The sequence below is a fragment of the Narcine bancroftii genome, chromosome 12, assembly GCF_036971445.1.
Source record: "Narcine bancroftii isolate sNarBan1 chromosome 12, sNarBan1.hap1, whole genome shotgun sequence".
NCBI lineage: Eukaryota > Metazoa > Chordata > Chondrichthyes > Torpediniformes > Narcinidae > Narcine > Narcine bancroftii.
Genome location: NC_091480.1, coordinates 12,512,634 through 12,537,336, shown reverse-complemented (window position 1 = coordinate 12,537,336; position 24,703 = coordinate 12,512,634). Strand labels below are relative to the sequence as shown.

The 24,703-nt window shown below is 48.9% G+C and overlaps 1 protein-coding gene across 16 annotated transcripts in view; it reads left to right on the top strand.

Annotated features, from left to right (window-relative positions):
- LOC138746879 (neuronal-specific septin-3-like) overlaps positions 1–24,703 on the top strand; it is a 294,741-nt gene that overhangs the window by 231,236 nt on the left and 38,802 nt on the right. For all 16 annotated transcript variants that reach the window (XM_069905464.1, XM_069905463.1, XM_069905474.1 and 13 more), the window contains 2 exons: positions 12,365–12,446; positions 12,797–12,934. In XM_069905464.1, the coding sequence (XP_069761565.1) occupies positions 12,365–12,446; positions 12,797–12,934 (220 nt within the window). The remainder of the gene's footprint in view (positions 1–12,364; positions 12,447–12,796; positions 12,935–24,703) is intronic.

Here is a 24,703-nt window from a genome sequence, read left to right as displayed (position 1 = left end):
CTGTGCAAATACTCAGCCATGATCACTAATGAAAAGAAAGTTGATTCTTAGTGTCGGGGGCAAGGCGTATTTGACCCATGTTCAATACTGTAAGAAAATAACCGCAAAACTGGAGACGATACCATTCGGCCCAGTGTGTCTGTGCTGTCTCAGAAAATGTCATCCAGGGACTTGCTTGGTTGTCATGCAGGTATAGCAATTTTGTTCAGCCATGAATGGCCCAGCATTTATTGCTCCGACCTAATTGCCCTTGAGATGGTCACATTAGACCAACCAAATGCAAAGTCTTGTGGCGAAGGTGCCGTGGCAGGGCTGTTTTGGAGGGAGTTCCCTGATTAAGACCCAATGATAGTGATGGTATGGTGACATATTTCCAAGTCAGGATGATGTGTGGCTTGGATTATCTTCTCGCCCTTGCTGCCCTTGACCTGCACGGTAGAAATCATGGGTTTTGGGAACTGCTGACGCATTCTTGCTGTGATCTAGCTTGTAGAAGATGCACCCGTCGTTGGGAAAGGAGTAGATGTTCTGAGTGGAGGTGGGTCCGTCCGGAAAGGCTGCTTTGTCCTGGATGGAGTCAAGGTTCTTGGGTGTTGAAAGACCCGTATTCATCCAGGAAAAAGGAGCAAGAGAATCCTTGCTCTTTGCACCACGTTCCACAGTACGTGGCTTCGACTTTCTTCAAGAAGTCATAGCTGTGAAAGGAGGTGAGTGTAATTTTCCAAGGACTCTGAGTCAGAGGCTGCTTTCGCGGTCCTCGTCAAGATCGTATCTCTCCCAGGATGGACATTCCACGTCCAATTTCACAACATGTGCGCTTTGCGCAATGCTCTGGCAAATAGTTCCAGCCCTCGTCTGCATTTTCAGTTTACGTAATCATTGCAATCAAAAGGTGTGACGCGAACATGAGCTTCATGCTTTCTGACATTTAATCTGACTGACCTTGTTAGAGGAGTGCTTGTATTTACGTGCGGGTGCTCGTCATCTCCTGAAGCACGACTGCGGAGCAGACAACCTCCGGGCCCTCGTCCTTCATCGCTCGGAGATGGTGCCGGTTGTGACCAGCGATATCTGAATGTTTATACAACCCTGTCTGCAATTCCTGTCATCCGTACAGACCTTTCTACACTGACTGTTCTTGGACAAGCATGAGTGATGAGTCAAATTCTGAAGGTGTTCGTGAATGGCTTTGATGAGTGAAATAAGGAGAGAGCAGTTTCCAGTGGCAGGAGGATAGGAACTGCAGTGCAACCTCTGGGATCTGGTAGATGCCGGATAAGTGAATTTTCCATTTGCTCGAGATTGGATGCGAAATAACCGCGAGGGGCACCGATTTTAAACCTATATTTTTTACCTATTTATTTTCCGTGATTTTTTTTTTGCCGGTTGCTTGAGGCTGCGGGTTACTTGAATTCCATATCGCAGGGATTTTACTGCATGTAGCTCACTTAAGGTAAATGGCGAAAGAATGGAAGAGAAGTGCCGTTGCACACAGTGAATTTCTGTGATTGCCAGTGGAGTTTAAATTCAGTCATCAACTCGTTCACAACGTTGAGAGAAATTGCACAAGTATAAGGGGGCCGAAATCTTTGGGCCTTCGGGGAGGGAGCAGGGGAGAATTTAAATTTTTTAAACGATACAGCACGTTAGGCGGCCTTTCCGGCCCATGCAACCCATGGCGCCCGATTGCACTCAATTAACCGACCAACCCCGGAACGTGGGAGGAAACCGGCGCACCGAGAGAAAACCCACCGAGTTCACGGGGAGAACGTACAAACTCCTCGGAGACAGCTCCGTTTTCAAACCCGGTCGCAGGCACTGTGATAGCATTGCGTTATTCTCTAGGCTAACCCGCTGCCCGTGTGGGAAGGATGAAAGTGTTGACTCTAACAATGGATTGACGGGCTTCACGTTGAGTTCGATCATTCTCTGATGTAATTGAAGTTCATCATAGGTACACCACATGAACCGATCTTCACAAAGTTTTATGTTTTGGGACGGCACGGTTGGCATAGCGTTTCACACCAGCGATCAGTTCCGGGGTTTGGATCCCGTGCTATCTGTAAGGAGTTTATACGCTCTCCCAATGTCGAGGGCTGCGGTTTCATCCCACCGTTCAACGTGTACCAGGGGTGTAGGTTAATCGGACGGCACGGAGTTGTGGGCCAAGATGACCTGTTGCCGTGCTGCGCGTCTAATTTATATGACACCCCCCAACCCCCAGCCAACAATAAGGGTATACTGAATGTGGACAATGACCGAGGTGCTCCAGTAACGTGATACTTGTCGAAGGGCTCAAGCCTGAAATGTCGGTTACGAATCATTACCTTTGCTATATACAGGGCACTGTTTGACCTACTGAGTTTCTCCAGCCTTGTGTCTTTACTCGAGAGATTAATACCCATTGCCTATTTTCAGTCACTCGAAGAGCAGTTTGAAATCCCTCCTTCAAATCTCTGCATAGGTAGCATTACAGTTTCTTTGTGTTCAAGTTCCTGACTCGTCCAGCTGTCCTCCTTATCTTGAGCCATCAAACAAACCATTAAAACAAAAGAAAATTATAATCATCACTGTTAATCACTAAATTAGATGTTCCAGTAGTTTGTCATCCTACAATTACTTGCAGGTAATGAAGAAAGATAGTTGTGGTCATAAAATTAGGCAAGCAGTTGCTCCATGACCACGTGTCAGAAATTCAAGCCTCATTGAAGCTTTTAACTCCAATCTATTTAATTAATCTCGGTGCAAGAGGCATTAAGATTCTAATCTTGAGCAAGCTGAGCTACATCTCCCGTCACTCTACGGGAACAACTCTTGGTGGGAAATGGAAAGAAACTGTGCCCCCTTATGGGGTGTGTAAGGCACAGAAGGAGGCCATTTGGTCCATCAAATCAATGCTAGTACAACCCAAGAAGTGCTGTCTCTCAGTAGAAACATAAAGCAGAACATCAGCCGTCCTGGTGGATGTAAGGTACGGAAGCAAATTCTCGTTCCAAAATAAACTTCTCTGACGTGTCCCGTGCGTGCACTGATGGACGTCGTTCCCGAGTTACCAATTTCACTTCAAAGGTAACTCATTGGTCACAAAGCAGAAGAAGGTGAGGAACGGGAGCAGGAGTCAGCCTTCTGGGCCACTGAACCTGCTCCACCATTTCCGTAAGATCGTGGCTGATCCTGGCATGAACTTGGCTTCACCTTCCTACCTTTTCCCAAGATCCTTTGATGAAAAAATCTATCGAACTGGGTCTTAAACGTGTTGAGCGAGGCAGCCTCGCCGTTGCAAACTGTCAAAACAGTCGTGCGTTCAAAATACTCAATTGCTGAAGTAACTATTGTATTTAAAATGAAGTTTAAATAAAAATTTTTAATTTAGACGTCCAGCAGGGTGACGGACCTTTTTGGCTCGCGAGCCCGTACCTCCCAATGACCTACAGCCCGATGGACCTACAGCCCCTGAGAGGAAACTGGAACACCTGGAGGAAACCCTTGCAGAACACATGGAGAACGGCTGCGGGCGCAGTGACGGCATTGCGCTAATTGCTCCACTGACCGTGCTGCCCTAATGATCCTGTTTCTCCAGGAACGGAAGATAGAGAAATTAGTGTCCACCCTAACGTGGCCGAATTTTGATCAAGCCTTCCATCGAGTGGTGGAGCGTAGAAACGGGTCCTTTGGCCCAGCTTTCGAGCTATGGGTACCGATCCCGTCGACCACTTTATCAAGAGAACAAGAATTAAATAGGCAAGATTTTAAGAACTTTACAGTTAATAATGAATTCCTAGCCAAGTCCTGATTTCATAATTTAAGTAAAAGCAAATCACTGTCAAGTAAAGAAGAAGGCAAGCAGTTATTTCTTTGCCTGCAGACAAAAGAGACCTTTCAGCCTTTGGAGATGGTTCTGCGTTTTGCTCCCTCGAACCTTTCATTCAGATTATTAATATCATCATCTTGTATTCCTAATTCCATATCCAAGCCCTGGCTTCTTAATTCTTAATGTCCCAGCGCCACAAAAAAAAAATCTCTTTTGCACCTTTCCTCCAGCCTTTGGGAGGGACCAGAATTCTGGATTTGAAACTCTTTTCGCAAATGCTGCCACGAAGCAAGATCCCCCCTCGTGCCGATGTCGTGTGGGCACGGAGAAGTACTTGCAGGGGTGTGCAGTTTTCAGAGAAGAGCTCTCCTCTCAAGCAGTGGGGAAGTGGCGAGGTGCGTCGCGAAGTGCGGCGTCGCTTCACGTGCATTGAGCGGAAAGCTGTGAAACCATAATCTCCCTTGAGATAAGGCGACCCCCTTCAGTTATTTTGATTCAGTGGCGCCGGTGTGGTCAGATTTTAACAGCCTGCAGAATCTAAACAGGCACCACTACTGTTGGGAGAGTGGGTGTGAATCCTTGCGTCGTACAAAGCACTCAGTATTTGACAGTGAGGTCGCGAGGCGATTTATTGATGGACCCAAGATCCTTTTGTAAATGTTGCTTTAAAGTTATTGTCAAGAATGAAATTCTGTGCAATAATTGTTGGCTAGATCATCCATTAAATGGTTCACAAAAGCCCCTTTATCTTTACAAGTTTTGGCTTGTGATTGGGAAGTAAGAAATAAAAGCTCTCAATCTTCAAAGACCTTTTGCGGTGATGTCAGCTCCATCAGTCAGTTTTCAAAGCTCTTGAACCTAATTGCAGGATGACAGGCAGAGACCTGCTGAAATAGCTGCTAGCGCGGTCGTAATGGGTTGAATAGCCACCTTTTCTTAAGAAATAGGGTATATTTAAATTTTCAATTTAAATACGTAGGCCCTTCCAGCCCACAAGCCCTTGCCACCCAAATACCCCAATTATCCTACAACCATCATACGTTTGGAAGGGGTGGGGGGGGGAAACTGGAGCACCCGGAGGCAAATTTTGACAGATGCGAGGTGGAAAGTGTGCTGACCAGCTGCATACGGTCTTGTAGGGGGAGACCCCATAACCCCCAGCATAAAGCCCTGCCAAAGGTAGTGGACGCAGCCCAGGACATCACAGGCTGAACCCCCTCTCCACCGACAGAGAGCAGCAGCAATCATCAAGGATCCACACCACTCAGCACACGCTCTGTTCTCGCTGCTGCCGTCAGGAAAGAGGCCCAGCTCGCCGCCGGTATGTTCTTCTTGAAACTTGATTGTAAGGAGGGTTTGGAAAGGTGGGCACTCTTTCCCCCTGTGATGTAGGCAGCCGAGGGGAGACCTCTTCAAGGTTTACAAAGCGAAGGTCGGTCTTTTTTTCCCCCAGGGGACGGATTAAGCAGTAATGTGAAGGGCACCACAGTAGTGAGTGTGTGGAATGACCAGAGGAAGCTATCGATGTGGTGTCGATTCCAATGTTTCACAGCTATTTAGGCCATAATTTGGTCAAATGCAGGTGAATGGGACCAGTTCTGGGGAAACGGCTTGGTCAAGAAGGACTAGCTGGGTTGAAGGTCCTGTACGGCTTCATGACTTGCGCACAGATTAGAAACATCTTTTCTATCAGTTGCTCCGACACAGTGAATCTGCATGAAACAAAGAGCACAAAAGCAGCCATTTGAACCCAGTTGCTGCGTCACCATGGTTACACTCCACGTGCATAATCTCCTCCCTCTTCTATTTATCCAGCCTTCCCTTTAACACGCACACGTGCTGTTTGCCTCGCCCATTCCAAGTGAGGGGGCGGGGGGGTGGGGGGAAGGGAACGACATGTTCCGCTCTGGACAGAGTTATCTCTCCTGACTAGAAGGATCAATGTCGACCTTCTACCGGTGGGTTTCAATTTTGGACACTCACAGGAGGAGGCATCTCTATATCCGACCACTGAATCACCTCACAGCTGTCTCCTCTTCCAGGGAACTTCAGTCTCTCTTCAAGATTTGTTGAGGCGCCGAGGGACCGTCTGATGCAGGCAAATCAGATTAGGGTTGATGGTCGAAAAAGGACGGTGCTGGTCAATTTCGGTACATACACATTGGATATAGAACATATTTGGAGCTGTGATTTAATCCACAAGTTGGTCAAGTCAAGTTTATTGTCAGCTGATGGCATAAGTACAATCCGATAAAATAGCGTTCTCAGGTCCTCGGTGTAAAATATGCAGACGCACAGCCAGACGTAACACACGTACGTACAGACAAACAATACACGTGCAGGACATGTAGTTCATCTAAATAAATAAATGTTGTTTCGTGGATCTCAGAGCCTGGGATGGTTCACGGGAGCAGCTCCTTTGGTCGTACAGCCTTCTCACCGCCCGCGGGAAGAAGCTGCTCCTCGGCCTGGTGGTGCCGGCTCTGATCCTCCTGGGAGTATCTGAAAGATGTGCACAGGGTGGAAGAGGCCTTCGTTGATTTTGCATGCCCTCTTAAAGGCACTGAGGTGTGTGGTAGAGCAAAGGGATCTGCAATACAGATCCATAATTCCCCGAAGGTGTGTAGGGTTGTTGTATTGCGAAGGGTCGTGGTTGTCACACGAAGCACTTCCCACTACTTGGCCGGAAGACGAATCACCTGCAACCGAGGTTTGGCCCCACCGCACCCATTTAGTGCACACCATGCCGTTGGCGAATTTAAATCCCTCCTGTACTTGGCCTTGGGCCATTGGTCGAGGTAATTGATTAGTGTCTCTGTAAATGACCTAGGCTAGACCCTCCAGCCCCATTAAGGCTACCGTGTGGTATCGGATCTTTCTCTCTGCCAACTCAGGACCACCCTGCTTCACTCCAGGCCTCGAACTGTGGAAGGGCGCTGGAGAAATTGTCGGTAAGATGAGCACTGTTAAAGGGACGGGAGCCATGCCTGCACTGAGTCGAGGGGTGGCGGGCATCGTATTTCACTTCCTCGATTGTTGTATGTACCCAGTGCGTCTTGTGGGTGTATTTTATCCCTGCCGCGATTTTCCTACGTCCGACTCTAAATCGCACGCGTGCGTTTCATTGCCAGGGTGATTTTCCCACGCTCGCTATAAATTGTGCGCGAGTTGGATTGCGGAGCAACTTTCCCGCGTTCGTCCTTTGTCGACTAAATCATTTACTACCAAACTGTTCAGAGTCCTTGCTCCTGAGACCCATCAAATCCGTTTTCTCACTCACGACAAATTGTAAAGAGAGCTTATGGCACATTGGCCTTCATAAATCAAAGTACTGAGCTGAGGAATTGGGATGCTCTGGTGAAGTTGCATAAGACATTGGTGAGGCCACCTCTGGAGTGTCGTGTGCAGTTTTGGTCACCGAACTGCGGGAAGGCAAACAGGAAGATTGAAAGAGTGCATTGGAGATTGACGAGGGTGTTGCTGGGATTGAAGAACTGAGTTACAGGGCAAGGTTAAACAGGGCAGGGCTATTCCTTGGAGCGTAGAAGAATGAGGGGAGATTTGATCGAGATGGACAAAATGACGAGGGGTATCAACAGTGTAAGTGCAAGCCGGCGTTTTCCACTGAGGTGAGGTGAGATAAACACCAGAGGACAGGGGTGAACGGGGAAAAATTGAGGAGGAACCTTCACACAGGGAGTGGTGGGAGTGTGAAATGAGCTGCCGGGTGAAGTGGTGAATGTGAGCTCAATTTTGACATTGAAGAAAAATGTGGATGGGGTCATGGATGGGAGGGCTATGGCCTGGGTGCAGGTCGGTGGGACGAGGCGGAAAAATAGCTCCGATCAGAAGGGCCAAAGAGCCTGTTTCTGCGCTGTCGTGCTCTACGGTTGGTCATTTCAATATCTCGGGCGAGTGGAAACACGGAAGAGTAAAGATCACACTCGCGAGGAAACAACCTCAGCAATCTGGTGCACTCCCTCCCTTTCACCTCCTCTGGTTGTCCCGAAACGTTCTGCAGTCAGTGAATACAATGACAAAGTTAACCCAACAGATGAATATGGTGACTGTGCCTCAAATGGATGCATCATTCCTCCGCTCCTGCTCCGCATGCAAAATTGACTCGCGTTCCTAGATTTTCAGTCGTGCGTTCGGGACACCCGAGATGATGGTTTTGATGACGTGAATTATTGTGGGCTTGCAGTCCGGCAGCATTGGACCCAGTGAGTTTCGCGATGTTTGAAAGTATGAGGCCTTACAGAGTTACCTGGCTGGACCACCGACATGGAGCCAGTGTCCTTTTCTATGCCCGTTGTCGCTCGCTGGGTTGGAAAGAGGGAGCTGCTCCACTGTGGCCGCCGCCACTTCTATTCCAGCAAAGGACGGCAGGGTTAGTGAAGTGGTTAGCGCAACGCTGTTTCGGCGCCCGGGGTTCGAACACAGCGCCGGCCGTAAGGAGTTTGTACGTTCTCTCCGTGTCTGCGCGGCTTTCGTCCGGGTGCTCCGGTTTCCTCTCACCCTTCAAAATGTTCCAGGTCGTAGGCTAATTGGGCGGCGCAGGCTTGTAGGCCAAAAGGGTCTGTTACCTTATTGCATGACTAAATTTTAAAACAAAAATTCAATCAGAACGAGCGATCTGTTTTGCAGGTCGGTGCACCGTTTGGCAGTAAATTTCTATCATGTGTTAAGGCAAAGAACAAGATCATTTGATCTTCCTTCATGCCTTGTCTCCTCTTTTCTCACGTCTTTCAATTCCTAACGTCCCCCGTGCGTCTGACCTACTTGACAGTGGAAGGCGACGTGATCTGAGGGAATCTGTAAAGTCAGTGCTATCCTTCGTGGGAAATGTTAAGCCTGGGATAAGATTTTGCGACAAACTGCGTGGAGAGACTCTCCGTCCTTCCACCCTTCGGTCAGTGCCAGCAAAACCGTTCACGCGACACGCGATGGGATCCTGCTGTGCATAAGTTGGCCGCCCACATTAATACAGGGAGAACGCTTTTTAAAGCTGTCTCGCCAACTGTCAGGAGAGGAAGCGTCTTTTCTCATTGTGTGAAACGACGTCATGGATTTACGCAACTTCACGAAAACAGCGAACACAACCTTCCAAAACAAAAAGTTTGAAAGAAAATATGATCAGTGCAGAAGGAGGTTGCTTGAATTGTTATAAAACAATGACATAATTCACGGTGCATTAACTTCTGCCAACAACCACCGTTGAATCTGAGATGCTTTTCATTTCTACAAAAGCGCCACGACTGGTTTTGATTCTGCTCTCGTGTGACTCGTTTAACTCGGAGAGGATGCTGGGAACTTCCTTTTGAAACCTGAAGCAGCGAGTGGTTGGTTCGGGGGTTTTTTTTTCTTCGCCTCTTCTGCCTTAGAATAAAAATCACATTTGAGAGAGCTGATGTCTCCCTTTTCTACTCTGGTGATCTGCCAGCCTTCAACAGCGGTCAGATTAGCAGGCGGCTTTGGTTCAACTTGTGGGCCAAATCCAAAATGATGCTGCGTGACTCGGGCGCTCTGACCTCCAGGCCAATGTTCATTCACTCGTCCAACGGGGAGGTGCGCTGAGGTCTTACTGGGCGAGTCTGGTTGGCAGGGTGAGGTTCAAGTTTGTTCTCCTCGAATTTGTACGTGTTCAACCCCATGAGAAAACATCCCTCCGGACCAGAGTGCACGCATAATTCACGGCACATAATGATCCCGTAAATGATTAAAAAAAAACAAATGTATCATTATTTGGGGTGATTTGCACGGTTACAGGTTCATCGGTCTCACAGCCTGCAGGAAGAAGCTACTCCCCAGTCTGGCAGCCCTGATTTTGATGTACCTCCTCCTTGAAGGTCGCGGATTAAAGATGTCACGCGCGAGATGAAAAGGGTCTTCTAGAATCCCTTGAGGCACAGTTAGAACCTCCTTCTCAGTAAACGATGTCGATCGAGGAAAAGGAGACCCCTGTGATTCTCTCGGCTGTTTGTATGGACATTCGGTCCGATGCTTTACAGCTGCAATCCCACATAGCTGATGCAGCCGGGTACGACCCTCTCAGTCGACCTTTTGTAAAAGGTCATCAAGATGGGGGCCGGTCGCCTCCTGAGGAAGAGCAGGCGCTGCGGCACCTTCCTGACCGACGAGGGGGTGTTGAAGGAAGACCTGAAATACCGGTAGATCAGTTGCTCTCCACGGCGACCGCAAAATTGAACACCACCTTCTCCATTATGAGATTGGTAGAGATCAACAGTTCACTTGCACTTTTTCAATCGATTTCTTTGGCATTTAAAAAAAAATTTCAATGACTTTTGTGCTTGTATTGTTCACTGCAACAAAATCCTGAGGCCAGACCTTTAAGTTGGAGGTCCAGAGGAGGCTTTTCAAACCATTAAGCCTTTGCCAAAGTCTTGTTCCCATATTCTGTCTCGTGGCCCCGCTTGTTATTCACATTCAGCTACAAATTCAAATTTAGACATACAGCCCGGTAATAAGTCTTTTCGCCTCACGAGCCCGTGCCGCCCAATTGACCTCCAACCCCTGGATGTTCTGAAGGGTGGGAGGAAGCCAGAGCACCCAAACAGGGGGAGAACGGGCACACTCCTCACAGGCAGCGCCAGATTGGAACCCCTGTCACTGGCGCTCTAATGGCGTTGCGCTCACGGATACTAAGGGTGCCGCCCAATTTAAATCAATCGTCGATTGCCATTCCACCTTGCTTCCGGGGATGATCGGAAACAGGGTTTAGCGTTTCGTAACAGCATTCTTGTGGCAGCTCCAACGTGGTGAGATGATCCTCAGGACCCCAGTCAAGCAGAATTTGACACAGAGCTTTACGTAGGAGAACGCGGACGGGTCCATGAACAGATGGCCTTTAAGGAAAGAGTTCGGAAGCTTGAGGAGGAAATTGTCAAGCTGAGGCGTTGGTGGTGGAATACATGAACCCGGAATACACAAGAGGTGGTCGTGCTCATGGCAGCAGCACGGAGATACTGAAGGTTAGAGCGAGGAGGCTAAGGAATGGGGTGGTGTTGGGGGTGGGGGGGGAGAGAGGAGATTGAGCTGTCACCCAAGTGCAAGTCAATATAACTCAGCAAACGACGCTTTCGGTGAATGGGGCACGTTGCAATTTATATTCTTCTATATTTAGGACCCCTTCAACCCCACGCGTGGCATCTTTCGAGCAAATGATCCGGGAGGATCAGGGCCAGCACCGCCAGGCTGAGGAACAGCTTCTTGCCACGGGCACTGAGAACGCGGAACGACCACAGCTCACGCTCATCATCTGAGAAACAAAATCTATTTATTTATACGTACAAAATCATTGTCCTGCATATGTATTGTTTGGCTGTCTGTGTATTATGTCTGGTTGTGTGTCTGTATGTTTGGCATCGACGACCGGAGAACGAGTTGTACTTGCGCGATCAGACGACAGTAAGCTTGTCTTGACGTCTAATGGACCAGTTCAATTCAGAGGTCATAGAAGCGTCGGAAGAGATGATGGGGAGGATGGATGATGAAGGAGGACTGTAATGTCTTACTTCAGAAATGAGTTGAATTCTAATTAAGACTCTTCAGATTTCTTGTCAGAGTACATACCTGACATCACATACGCCCCTGAGATTCTTTTTCCAGTGGGTGAGGCCGAATTACCACTTACGACCAGTGCAAAATACTGCACTCGACATACACGGGGAAACAAAGAAAGAAATAACAGTGAACTGTGTCGTACAGAGAGAAAAAAAACAATCAATAAAATGCAAAAGTAAGATGTTTCTGGGTGAGTTTGCTGTCGAGGAGTCTGACGGTGGAGGGGGAGGAGCAGCTGTTCCTGAACCTGGTGGTGCAAGTCTCGTCACGCCTATTTCCTAATGGTAGCAGAGAGAACGGAGCGCGTGCTGGGCGACGTGGATCCTTGACGATTGCTGCCGCCTCTGACGGCAGCGTTCGCTGGAGGTATTCTCGACGGCGGGGAGGCTTTTGCCTGCGACGTCCACTCCCTTTCCACTCAGGGGTACCAGACAGACCACGGTGCAGCCAGTCAGCGTACTTTGAGGCACACGCCTGTGAGAATTTGCCAGGGTTTCCGTCGTCGTACCAGACCTCCGTCAACTCCTGAGGAAGCAGAGGCGCTGAAGTGCTGTCTTCACGACGTCGTCAGTGCGTTGGTCTTCAACCATCTGGGGACGATGGGATCACCTCTCCAGTTACGCAAACATAAATATGGAATGACGTCACGCTGCGCTCAGCACGCAGCTGCCTCTAATGTGGCCATCACTTGGCAATAAGTGGATGGTAGTTGGGAAAGGGTCTTGGGAAAGCCAGGGTCAGTCCCCCAGCATTATCAGATATGAGCGGCTGAAATGGAAACGTTATCTTGCTTTAGTGGATTGAATTTCAGCCCTGAAATACTGATGGAACTTTGAGGTAGTTGAACACATTTGGTCAGGTTGGATTGATGTACATTTGCATTTTCTAGAAACATTGAGCCATTTCTGTTCACCTTTAGCCGTTTACTCCATCCGATTAATGTTTGTGTTTTTTTTTCATCTCTTCCAGTTATTGAAGAAAAAGGAGTAAAGATGAATTTGACAGTCATTGACACTCCAGGATTTGGAGATCAAATAAACAATAAAAACTGGTGAGTTTTTGGTTTTTCCAGGATTCAGGCTCGTTGCATTGATTTATATTTTCAAACAAATTCGAGTAATGTTCAGTGATTTTATTTTAACAATAGAAATGGGAAGTTAAAGGGTAATCAGGTAGAAGTCTTTAAGATTACGAACAACGCAGGTACCTAATCGGGGTTAAAACGTAGCGTCCGTGTAAAAATCGGCCGCCCAGACTTGTGTATACGGTAAGGGAAGAGCCAGAACTCTTTGTCATCTCTCCAAATGAAATCCACAGCGATGAGTTTAACCCTTGGAAAGTTGAAAATCAAAGATGATCAAATCTTGGTAAAGTTTATAATGAAGCAATTCTGTATTACAGCTGGGAGCCAATTGTGAAATATATCAATGAACAGTATGAAAAATACCTGAGAGAAGAGATTAATATCAATCGAAAGAAGCGGATTCCCGACACCAGGATACACTGCTGTGTATATTTTGTGCCTCCCACGGGTCACTGGTACGTACAATGTGGTAACTCTCTCGGTAACTGTCTTTAACCTGAATAGGCTTAGTTCGTCGCAGTAGGAGCCACCTAACTATTGTAAACTTGTGCATTACTTCCTGTTGTACAGCTGCAACAGAATGTACCCACCGTACATAGTCGATCTCGTGTAATCGTCGACCCCCCCCCCATCACATGTTTTCCGTCTGACCTGCGTAAAAAGTCAATCCCCCCCGTCATTTCTGACCCCGACCAGCCGCGCGCCCGAGTCCCTGATGTTCCGGCCGCTCACCCATCTGAACACCCGATGCCCCGACCGCCAACCCATCAAAGCTCCCGATGCCCCGAACGCAGGTCCCGGCCATCCGAGCTCCCGATGCCTTTAACGATGCAGGTAGTCACTGCAGTCAAAAGGATGACTCGGGTAAAAATCGACCTTCCCCTCCCCACCCCACCAATTTGACCCAAAATATCGGTCCAAAGAACTCGACCGTCACACGAGTCTCTCCGGTATTTGGTTTCTATCACACCTCGAATGTGGCAATCGAATTTTCTGACAGAGTCGAAAAATAATACGTAGAACAGTATTCAGTTGGAATGTGCAGAATTCCCCGAGCAATTGAGGTATGTTAATTGGCGAAGGTGTCAGGACCTCGTCGATCAACATTCCAATCGCAGATCGTATTGATTTAACGGCAGTGACATTCTGTATCAGCGCCTCAGTGGATGGATTTCTTGCCTCTGAATTAGAGAGACGACGGTTCAAAAGCAGACACTGGAACAGGGAAGTCCTGGTGGACTCTGTGCATTCAGAGATGCCTTCTTGCAAAGGAGACAGTAAAACTTAGTGGTTCTTTTTTGTGCCTTGAGTGCGGCGGTCACTGTACAGTTTTGAATAAGGGAAGGGTCTTGGTCCGTATTTAATTCTCTGTCGGAACCCTTCAGTGAATAGATTATTTGTGCTATTCTTGGACTCCACAGCATGTACATTAAATGCTATGATCCTGTTTTACACCCGTGATAGATAGGAAGGGACATGAAAGGATCTCACTGCGACTTCCAACATTGTGGTCTCAGATTTCAAATTTATTGTCAGAGGACATACGTGACATCACATGCAACCCTGAGATTCTTTTTCCTGTGGGTGAGCCAGAATTCCCTCTAATTAGTCGTGGAAATAAACCTCTATGCAACGTATACGTGTAAACAAATAATGTAAAGAAACTGTGCAATACGCGGGGGGGGGGGGGGATAATTCAGTAAAGTGCAAAAGTGAGAGCCATGAAATGAGTCCCCGATTGAGTTTGTCGTTGAGGAGTCCGATGGCGGAGGGGTAGCAGCTGTTCCTGGACCCGGTGGGGCGAGTCTTTTGGCACCGAGACCTCTTTCCTGATGGCAGCAGCGAGAACAGAGCGTCTGCTGGGTGGCGTTGATCCTTGATAATTGCCTCTGCTCTCCGATGGCAGCGTTCCCCGGAGATGTTCTCGATAGTGGGGAGGGTTTTGCCTGTGATGTCCTGGGTTGCGCCTGCTATCTTTTACAGGGCTTTATGCTGAGGGGTATCGGTGTCCCCATACCAAACAGTGATGCGGCCGGTCGGCAGACTTTCCACCGCACGTCTGTCGAAATTTGCCAGGGTTTCCAGCGTCACGCCAATCCTCTCTGCAAACTCCTGAGGAAGTAGAGATGCTGACGTACTTTCTTCACGACGCCAATAACGCGTTGGGACCAGGAAAGATCCTCCGAGAGCTTAAATTTGCCCGCCCTCTCTACCTCTGATTCCCCCGGTGATCACTGGATCGTACAACTCTGGTTTTCCCTTCCTGAAGTCAATAATCAGCTCCTTGCTTTTGGTGAAGTTAAGTGTGAGGTTGTTGTTGAATTCAAACAGGAAAACAAAACTGCTCTTTACCCTCTAGGTGCTCCGTTTCAAGCTTCTGAACCTTCTTCCCAAAGGTAGCAGCGAGAAGCCATTGTGACCCTGAACTTAGTTTCCTTAACATTTCTGATGCGTTTAACCTGCGTGTGGTCCGGAAGCGGGATTCAAGCCAAAACATAAAGGACTGCAGATGTAGGAATATGGAGCCAAAACCAGCTGTGTTACTCTTGCTCAAGATTCCATCATCTGCAGACACGTGTCCGTTACCGTGCCGCGCGTCGACGTGTAAATTCAACACGCCTCTTGTTATGAGCTGTGATAGATGCATTTCCAATTTAGTTTTTAAAATTTAGACACGTAGGCCCTTCCGGTCGGTCCGTGACCCCCCAGTTGACTGACAATCCCCGTACGTGTTAAAGGGTGGGAGGAAACCAGAGCACCTGGAGTAAACTCATGCAGACGTGGGGAGAGAGAACAAACTCCTTACGGACGGCGCCAGACTTGACCCCAGGTCGCTCTCGCTGTGACGGCACGGTCCTCGCTGCCTCAGGAACTGTGTCGCCCAATGGTGCCCACTCTCCCTGTATTTTGTAGTCCACGCGCCCAATTTTCTTGACACACTATTTTTCATTTGGTCTCATCATCACAGATTGGGAAGATTTTGCTTCCTTGACACTTGTGGAATTATATGGATTCTGAGCTGCTGGATCACAAAAAAAATCACATGATAATTTTCCAATCACGTACCGTTGTTTTTTATTTCGATATTACCCATTTTTGTGCCCACAAAGCAAGCTGTTTTGGTCCAAGCACGCCTGGGCCTGCACTCAGAACAGGTGCTCCGCAAAGGTTGCCTTAGGCCTGGGCATCACTTGGAAGGCATTTTAAAGATGCTGTCGAGAACTTTCTTGGCAACGACAGAGACCAAACTGCATCGAGCTGATTGACGACGTGCTTCAAGTGGACAAAGCCATGAAGCACAACGTGTCTTTGAAAATTCATCTTCTGCATTCGCACTTGGACTTCTCCCCTGCTGATCTCGGCACAGTCAGTGACGAACGCGGCGTAGGGTTTCACCAGGACGTCGCGGCCGTGGGAAAGAGGAATCCGTCAATGCTGGCCGACTATTGGTGGCCACTGACACAAAAGGGATCGGACGCTGAGTACAAACGAAAATCATTTTTTTAGGTCAGTTGAACGAGCGCAATGTGTCAGCGCCATTGCGCGATTGAGCATGCTAGATTCAGTAAAAGTTGATCTTTCTGCAACTTCCTACGTGATCAGCGAACGTGAAATGATCCTCGTGTTCAGCTTGACGTTGTCCGTCATAGTCCCCGATTTCTTCTGGGGGCAAAAAAATTGTTGTCCACTGTAATTTGAGAGTCTCTTCAGCCCTTCCTGAAAGTGCTGTCCAATTCATCACGTTTTGCCCTTTGACCTGCAGATGCTTGCCTTTCACGAACCCAAACATTAAACGGCTGCGAAACACGCAGAGGAGATGAGTCAGTCAGTAGGGGGTGTGACAGATCGTCCTCCACGACCCTATCGCCTTCCTCACCGTCCGCTATCTTCTCTCCTCAACCGCCAAACCCCACGTGCCCTGCAGGCAGTTCATTTACATTATATCTGATGATAAATTAAATACAGCTGGATATTTGTGCACCAGATTTTCAGTCTTGTGAAGACAGCTGTAAAGTATCAATGTGTAACACATCTTGATCCTCTTAATATTTCATTTCAACTTTATCCCTCAAAGGGCCTATCAGTCCTTGAATGCCTGAACCAGTTTTGATACGTATCTAGAGAGGAAGTTGGACGTCTCCCCAGCTATGTACAGTCTCGTCGGACTCCCGTCGCCAAAGTTTGCGTGTTACATTTCTTTTTTAACTCGAATGCGGGAGAATCGGGGGAAAGCTCAGCAATGAACATGCCTATTGCTTGACGAGGGAAGAATATTGCTGAAGTGTTTCTCGGACTCCCGGGAGTTCAATTGCGATAAAACGTTTTTCTATCGACTGAGGTGGTATTGACTGAAATTTAGGAGGTTACAGTGGCAGACAAAGTATTTCAGCAGGCTGAAGTCCCTGTGATTCTGTGGCAAGGCAACCATTAGTGCCGGGCTCTTCAGAAGTGAGGCCGGGGGCGGGTGGGAGAAATTTGGGGCCATTTCCCATGGCGCGATGAAAAGAAAATATCAGTCTGATCTTCGTTATATCAGTTTTGCGAGGGAAGTTGGGTCACGGGTCAGACGTGACAGAGTTACGGCAGGGGTGTGTGAATCTGCTTTTTCTGCAGCGTACTGATCAGGTCGTGCCTGCGTGTGGTCGGTCAGGGTTTCGGAGGAGAGTTAAATAGCACTTCGGGGAGAGGGGGTGGTGGTGATGACTGGATTGTTTTTCAGACAATCTGCATGAATTTAGTGGGCCACGCACCTTCATCTGCTGCGACCATTTTATGATTCTAGGAGGCTCTAAGGACTAAACGGACAACTTCCTTCTCATCTGCATTGAATGAACTCATCTGTGTTTGGTGTGGACTTAAAGCAGGATGAGATGGAGAAACTGAACCCGTGACAAAGTTGATCCCAAGTTCACAATTTTTAGGTGGTGTAAAGTGGAGACATTTTGATTGATCACGTCGCAGAAATCTGTCCAGAAGCCTCACGTGGAAAGTGCTTTATAGATCAATGGACCAGCTCACTTCACACAGTGCTCAATCGATCATGGAAGATCAGGTGAGACTGACTCGTCGATTTCTCGTTCCCTCTGGAAACAAAGTGGGCCAGGTCTGTTGCCCACCCCCCCCCCCCAACCCCCCCCCCCGACCTCCGAGTGCAGAATGTTTTATTGATTAGAACGTGATGGTAACAGGAAATAACTGTTTTTCTGAATTATCCTTCCACGTAAAGCTAGTATTTTTTGGGATTGTCTTTTTGTTTTAGAGCAGTGGTTCTCAACCTTTCTCTTGCCACTCACACACCGCCGTAAGTAATCCCTATGTCGTCGGTGCCCTGCGATTAGTCAGGGATTGCTCAAGGTGGTACGTGTTAGTCGTACCTGGTGGACTCGTTGCGTGCGCGGTTTCAGAACTCCAAAGGAAATGGGACAATGAGAACTTTCTCAAGCGAAATATCTCAGTAACGATGGGGTCAGGAGCAGTGATTCTCGACCTTCCCTTCCCGCTCACATGCCACCTGAAGCAATCCCTTACCAGTCGGAGAGCACTGATGCCACAGGTGGTACGTGAGTGGAAAGAGAAAGGCTGAGAACCACCGAGAGACAGCACAGTCACAGGCCCTCATGGCCCACGTCACCCAAACGCACCCACGTGACCAATGAACCTACCAACCTTGTGCGCCTTTGGAACGTGGGAGGAAGCCGGCACACCCGGAGGAAACCCACGCAGTCGCAGGGAGAACGTGCAAACTCCTTAGGGACGGCGCCGGAATCTAACCTGGCTCGCTGCCGCTGTCACAGCGTCGCGCTAACCGTGCTGCCTCAAAGGCCAGTGGAAACGTATGAATTTACGTATTCCATGGTATTTCCATTCTATCGCTATTGATCACTCTTCTATCGGTATGTCTCAATACTGTGCTTCCTTGAGACTTCCTCAGTACTGCGCACTCACAACCCTCATGTATTGCACTGCGGGGCCAGCTGCATAATGTCATTCAAGTTATTTGCTGAAGTAACGTCAAATTTTGGAATAAGGGACACGATTCAGTCTTTATATCGAGGCACCGAACAACGTGGCGACAGCTTAAATTTGAAAAAAAGTGCCAGTTAGCATTTCTGTGCACAGATGCCCGATGATCACTGTTCTAAATTCATTACTACTATTCCATAAACAAAGAGTACCAGCCAAACACGTAATACTGGCGCGGAACGGTCAGCGCAACGCTGTTACGGCGCCAGCGACCGGGGTTTGAATCCCGTGCTATCTGTCAGGAGTCTGTCCATTCTCCCCCTGACCATGCCGGTTTCCTCCCGCCCCACCACGTACGGGGTTGCGGGTCAATGGGGCGTATCTGCGTGGCAGGGGCTTGTGGGTGCAGGGGCCTGTTGATGCACTGCGGGTCTAAATTAAATTTGCCTCCGTGCCCTCGCTCTTTGCCAGACCCTTGAAATTTCAAACACTCGTTCAATGCACTTTTAAAATTTATGACTAAATCTGCTTCCGGCACCTTTTGTAGGAGTGGCTTCCGGATTGCAATCGGTCTCTTCGCGATAATAGTCGCGTCTCGTCACATCTGATCCTTTAGTCTTTATTCAGACGTCTATCTTCTGCTTTCTGCCCCGGGAAGGTTACTTCTACGAAACCAGTCCTGATTTTGAATCCCTCGACCAGATCGTCACGCGCGCGCCTGTCGTTTCGATTCAATTCCACTTTTGACGCTCGTTATCATTCTGGTGAACTCCAAAGACGAGACATTTTTCACCCGTCGCATCGCTCACGCTTGATCGTATTAAATCCGAGGGCTCTTCGTTGTTCCGTAGGATTGTGCGGACCTCATTATCTCTATTCGTAAATCCAGCCACATTTTAACAAGCCCAATTTACCTCAGAGATTTCACCCGTTTGTCCTCAATTCCCTTAAGTTCATGAGCAGTACTCCCACCCCACGTCCTCAGCCACTTTCGAGTAAACACTCAGAAATGCTGGTGGAACTCAGCTGGTCTCGCGGTGTCCGTAGGAGGTAAAGATACGTTACTGATGTTTCGGGCCTGAGCTACAGTGCAACCTCATTATAACGCGATCGTTGGGGTCCATGAAATCTCATCGCCACAAAAGCGGGTTCACTGCACTCGCCTTTTTGCTCGCTCCTGCCGGGAGCCCGACGTCCCTGCCGCTGCCGGGAACCTGACCTCCCCGCTCCTGCCCCAGCCCGACTCCAACGACTCATTGCATTCTATCCGAATCTGCGTTAAATCGGGGTGCGTAAAATCGGGGTTTCACTCTGTAGGCCGAAAGCAGGCGGCCGGGCGGGTGCGTGAATGAAAGACCAAAGAGATTCATTGCATATTTGTTCCATTCTGGAAAAGAACAATTCCCCACGCTTTTGTGCCTCACCAGGTTGGAACCAGCCACCTTAAACCCACAGGGGATCCGTACTTTGCTAGAATGTTTCTGGAACATTCATAAACAATAGGTCGCCGTCTTCGTTTTTGTTTCGGACACAGCACGGTAACGGGCCCTTATGGCCCACGCTGTCCAAATACACCCAGAATCTTGTGCCTCAATTTTATTTTGAAGGCCTGTTCTTCCCACTCAACTTCAAAATTGGATTGCGATTCTGCACGTCGAGGCGATGTGGCTTTTTAAGAAAACAGCTCTTGACTTCAGAACACAAATGGGTGTCCTTGTTGCAGAAACTGACCCACTTCTGTTTTTTTAGACCGCAACGTTGAGAAAATAGTGGAAAAAAAATCAACGTAATTACCGGCCGCGTGGACGTTCACACTGGGCGCCTTTTCAAGACTGCACCGGTCCCGGTGGTTGGACGTGCAGGAGAGCGGATGAACGTTAGCGAATTTTTTTTCTGCTACGATTTACACCGCAGGCCCCCTCCAAAAAGTTGGAGGGGTCCTGCAGGATAAACAGCGGTGCAGGAATGGCCTCAAAATTCCTGCGCATTCCTTTTTAGACTGGCTGTGAGGCGGTAAACTTCCTGGATTGTACCGTTGCACGCCGGCAGTCTGAAAACCACATCTGACTGACTTCATGAAGAAGCAAAGAAGTTGGGTTTCAGAATGGAAACAGACACCTCCTTGTTGAGAGGGAGAGGTGGTCGGTCGGTCGTGAGAAGGGCTATTGAAAAAAGAGTGCAAAATAGTAGTTTGCAAGTGAAACCTCTCAGGTATTTCGAATGAAAGCTGTCGTAAGCACATTGACAAGCTGTGATTATCTGACGTCATTCCAGTGTATCACGAAATGCAGAAAAGAGAAAAATTCTTCTTGTCTCTTCGAGGACCTTATCTGCCTTCATCTCTTGCCCTTTTAACGTTGAAGGCCTAATAACCTCCAGTACCTCAGTGATTTGAGAATGGCAGTTACAATAGGGACTGAACCTTGTTGAACCCAAATTGTTATCAGTGATCAGAGCTGGAGGCACAAGGATGTCAAGGCGATGATGTTCGTCGGCCTGTTGAATGCTGGCCTGCGAAGCGGTTGCTGAAGCATGTCTATCTGTAACCTTTACGGTCTTTGACCTATTACGTGCATTCCTTAACAAAGGAGGAAAATAGAGAGCAGTGTATTAATCGTACACTCAATGGTTTTCAAACTGCCCCCCGCCCCCCCCCCGCCGCCAACACCCCACGCACACTCACATTCCACCGTAAGCAATTCCTATGCCTTAAGCACTCTGTGGTTGGTAAGGGACATTTGGAATTACAATTATGGATGCACTGGCCATTGTAATCCCAGAGGTGGAAGTAGGAGATGAGTATTGTCTTTGGGTGTATTTAAGGCAGATATCGAGAGGTTCTTGATTAGCCAGGACGTCAAAAGTTAGGGGGCGAAGGCCGTGGGGTGGGGCTGATTGGGGAAAGTGGATCGGCTCGTGAGGAAATGGCGGGGCAGACTCGATGGGCTGAACAGCCTATTTCTGCTCCTCTGGTCTTTCTTTGATAAATCCAGCCACATTTTAACAAGCTGAATGAATCGTCGGTTGACGATTTTGGTTTCTGATTTCTTCTTGGTTTTGGGAGGGGAGAACTCACGGGAAATTGTTTTATTTTTGTTGGTGGAGGGGCAGGGCTAAAGATTTTTTTCCGATTTGGAAAGACGTCAGATGGAAGAACAATGTCAAAAGTGCAGGAGTGACTCACACCCTCCAGATTCTGGAAGTATTACACCATGGATAGATAGAGAAATGTGAAGAGGAACACACTGAATTTTAGTTCCTCTTAACAGAGTTGGTTGAATTCCCTTTCTCTCTCTCTCTCTCTCTCTCTCTCTCTCTCTCTCTCTCTCTCTCTCTATTGCCTGTTTTTCAAGTCGCGCTGAATCTTTTTCAGCGCATTGGGAAAGTATCCATCATTCCAACTGCAGACTTCTGCACGGTCCAGGGCAGCTGCTCATAGAAGATAGTGTTCAGAGCCAAGAGCGACGATTTTGTATCCTGACTGTTAACCAGAAAAGGTTAACTCGGGGGCCCAGGATTAGGAACAGGCTGCAATTGCACCTCAAGGAATACAGTCAACTCATTGAAACATTGCTCAGTGCCTGTCATCCTAATAGCATTCAAGCGTGTGCCGCTCATTGACAAGCAGCCACCGTCATCCTTTCAGTCGGACTACCCCTGCTGGTAGGGCAGCACAGGGGCAACCCCGGGGCAACCTAGCACGGCGAACCCTTGCCTGTCCACGGTCACATGCACTGCCTGACTGGGGAGGAACGACCCCTCATCTTACGCCTGGGAACCCTTCGACCGGTTGACGTTAATATCGTCTTCTCCGGCTTTTGTTAAAAATGCCCGCTCCACCCATCACCTTCTTCCAGCTCCGTCTCTCTCTCTCTCTCTCTCTCTCTCTCTCTCTCTCTTTTCCCTCTGTCTTCGTTCACAGAGCCAAAATCGATTCTCGCCTCTCCTCCTATCGTATCCAATCCGATGCTGCGGACTCCTCCCCCAGCCAGTCTTCAGTCTTTATTCTGGCACCTTCCTGTTCTTTTGGCTCATTTTTTGAAGAAGGGTTGAGGCCCGAAACGTGGCTAATTCCTCCTACGGACGCCGCGAGACCGGCCGAGTTCCTCCAGCATCTCCACGTGTTTTTAACCACAGTCACGGCACCTCACGAATTTTGCGTTCCACTCTGCGCTCCTCTTTGTCCTACCCCCCAGGTTCACCCAATGCAAAGTACACCAGACAAAAAGGGCAGAAGAAACTCGACGAGCCAAATGGCCAGTCTCTGCGTTAGGTGCACCACGGTAAACAGGGCCTTCCGGCCCGTAAGCCCGTGCTGCTCGAATACACCCATTGACCCGTACGGTCTTGGAGGGCGGGAGGAAACCCACGCAGACACAACGTCCTTCGACTCAGTGCCGGATTTGAACCCCGGTCGCTGGCCCTGCAAGAGCACCATGCCACCCAATGTTAATCTGGGAGCACCACGAGGAATGCCGATCTTCTGATTCCCGGAGTAGTTCAGGGCTGGGGTCGCGCGGGGAAATTCGAGAACCTAATCGCTGTCAGACGAAAACGGTCCTCGGACGTGGAGAGAATGCACTTCGGGCTTCTGTACCTCTTGTCCGAAAGACGTGGCGAGGAAAGGTCGTGACCGGGGTGACTGGGGTCCTCTCTGATTTTGGCTGCCTCGTTAAATTAAATTTTTTAAAAATTCAGACATTCATTCAGCAGGGTTACAGGCCCTTTCCGTCCCAGAGCCCGTGCCATCCAGGAGCACCCGATTGACCGACAACCCCGGTACGTTTCGAAGGGTGGGAGGAACCCGGAGCGCCCGGAGGAAACGCACGCAGGCACGGGAAGAGCAAACGAGCTCCTTGCAGACAGCGCCGGACTCGAACCCCAGTCGCTGGCGCTCCAACAGCCTCGCGCTAACTGCCACGCTGACCATTTCTTGAGGCAGCATCTCCCATGGGTGTCTTCGATGGACAAGATGTCAGTGGCCACGATGGCTATTTGCCACCTTTTTGAGGCCGTCTACAGCTCGTTTCCAAACCAGGTCGCGATGCAATCAGTCGGTACGCGTTGCTGAAGAAGTTTGATAGGATGAAGTGCCTCAGGCACCACCCAGATGTCCCTCCTGTGGCTGTCAGGCATGAGGAGTGCACATTTGAGGAAAGAAAGAACAATCGGGGTGCTGCGCGGCTTCACCCAGGTGGTTGACATCGATTTAATGTGTCCCGACTGTTCTCCATCCAAAAATGACGCAAGTAGCAGAGCAGAGCAGTCGATCCAGATTCTAACTGAGTGGTCGTAACCCCAAACGAACCTCTCGATTGAGGCAAAATGCACAGCAACGTGCTTCACCTCAGAATGTTCTGCCGCTCCTTAGAAAGCTGCTTCACCTGGCGCACACTACTGAAGAAGGTTTCCCCTCCCCGCAACCCTTTGCCGAGATTGCTGCCTTGATAGATTTCAAGCGTGAGGCTGCAGTTCATTGAAATCTGACCCGTGTCAAATTCCAGCGTCGGTTCCCGGCTAAAACGTCGTCGGCGACTCAACCTGTTCCTTGTTGAGGATTTGTCTGTCAAGGAGACGTATTGAAAAGCGACTGTTTGCCACGGTGCCGTGGTTGGAAAAATAAACGGCTGTGTCAGTGTGAAGCTGGCAACTCTCATCTTATCTGAGATTGTTTTCCAAATAGCCTCAATCTGGGTTTTGATTTGTCGAATCGGGAACGGGTCGGCGATGGAAGAAAGTTGGTCCTCGAGCAGAAAATAACATGAAAGTCACTGGAGGTGCTGCCATCTCCAACGGGCAGCACAGTCAGCGCGACGGTCAGCGCCAGCAACCTGGCTTCCCAAGGCCCACGGTAAAACACAAAAGTCTGCGAGGATCTCAGTAAAATAAAAAGAGATAGTGTTCCGACTCGAGTTATCTTGTAGAAACGAGGAAGATGGGAGCAGGAGTAGGTCATTCGGCCCTTCGAGCCTCCTGCGCCATTCAACGAGATCATGGCTGATCTTAAAGTTCGGTAGCCCGTCCCCGCCCTCTCTCCGTAACCTTTCATACCCTTATACTGAAGAAATAGATCGAATTCCCTCTCAAATAGATTGAATGAACCTGCCTCTACTGCCCTCTGTGGCAATGAATTCCACAGATTCACCACCCTCTGGGTCAAGAAATTCCTCCTCATCTCGGTCCTAAATGGTCTGCCTATGATCCTCGAACCATGGCCCCGGGTTCTGGATTTTCCCATCATTTGGAAACGTCCCATCTGC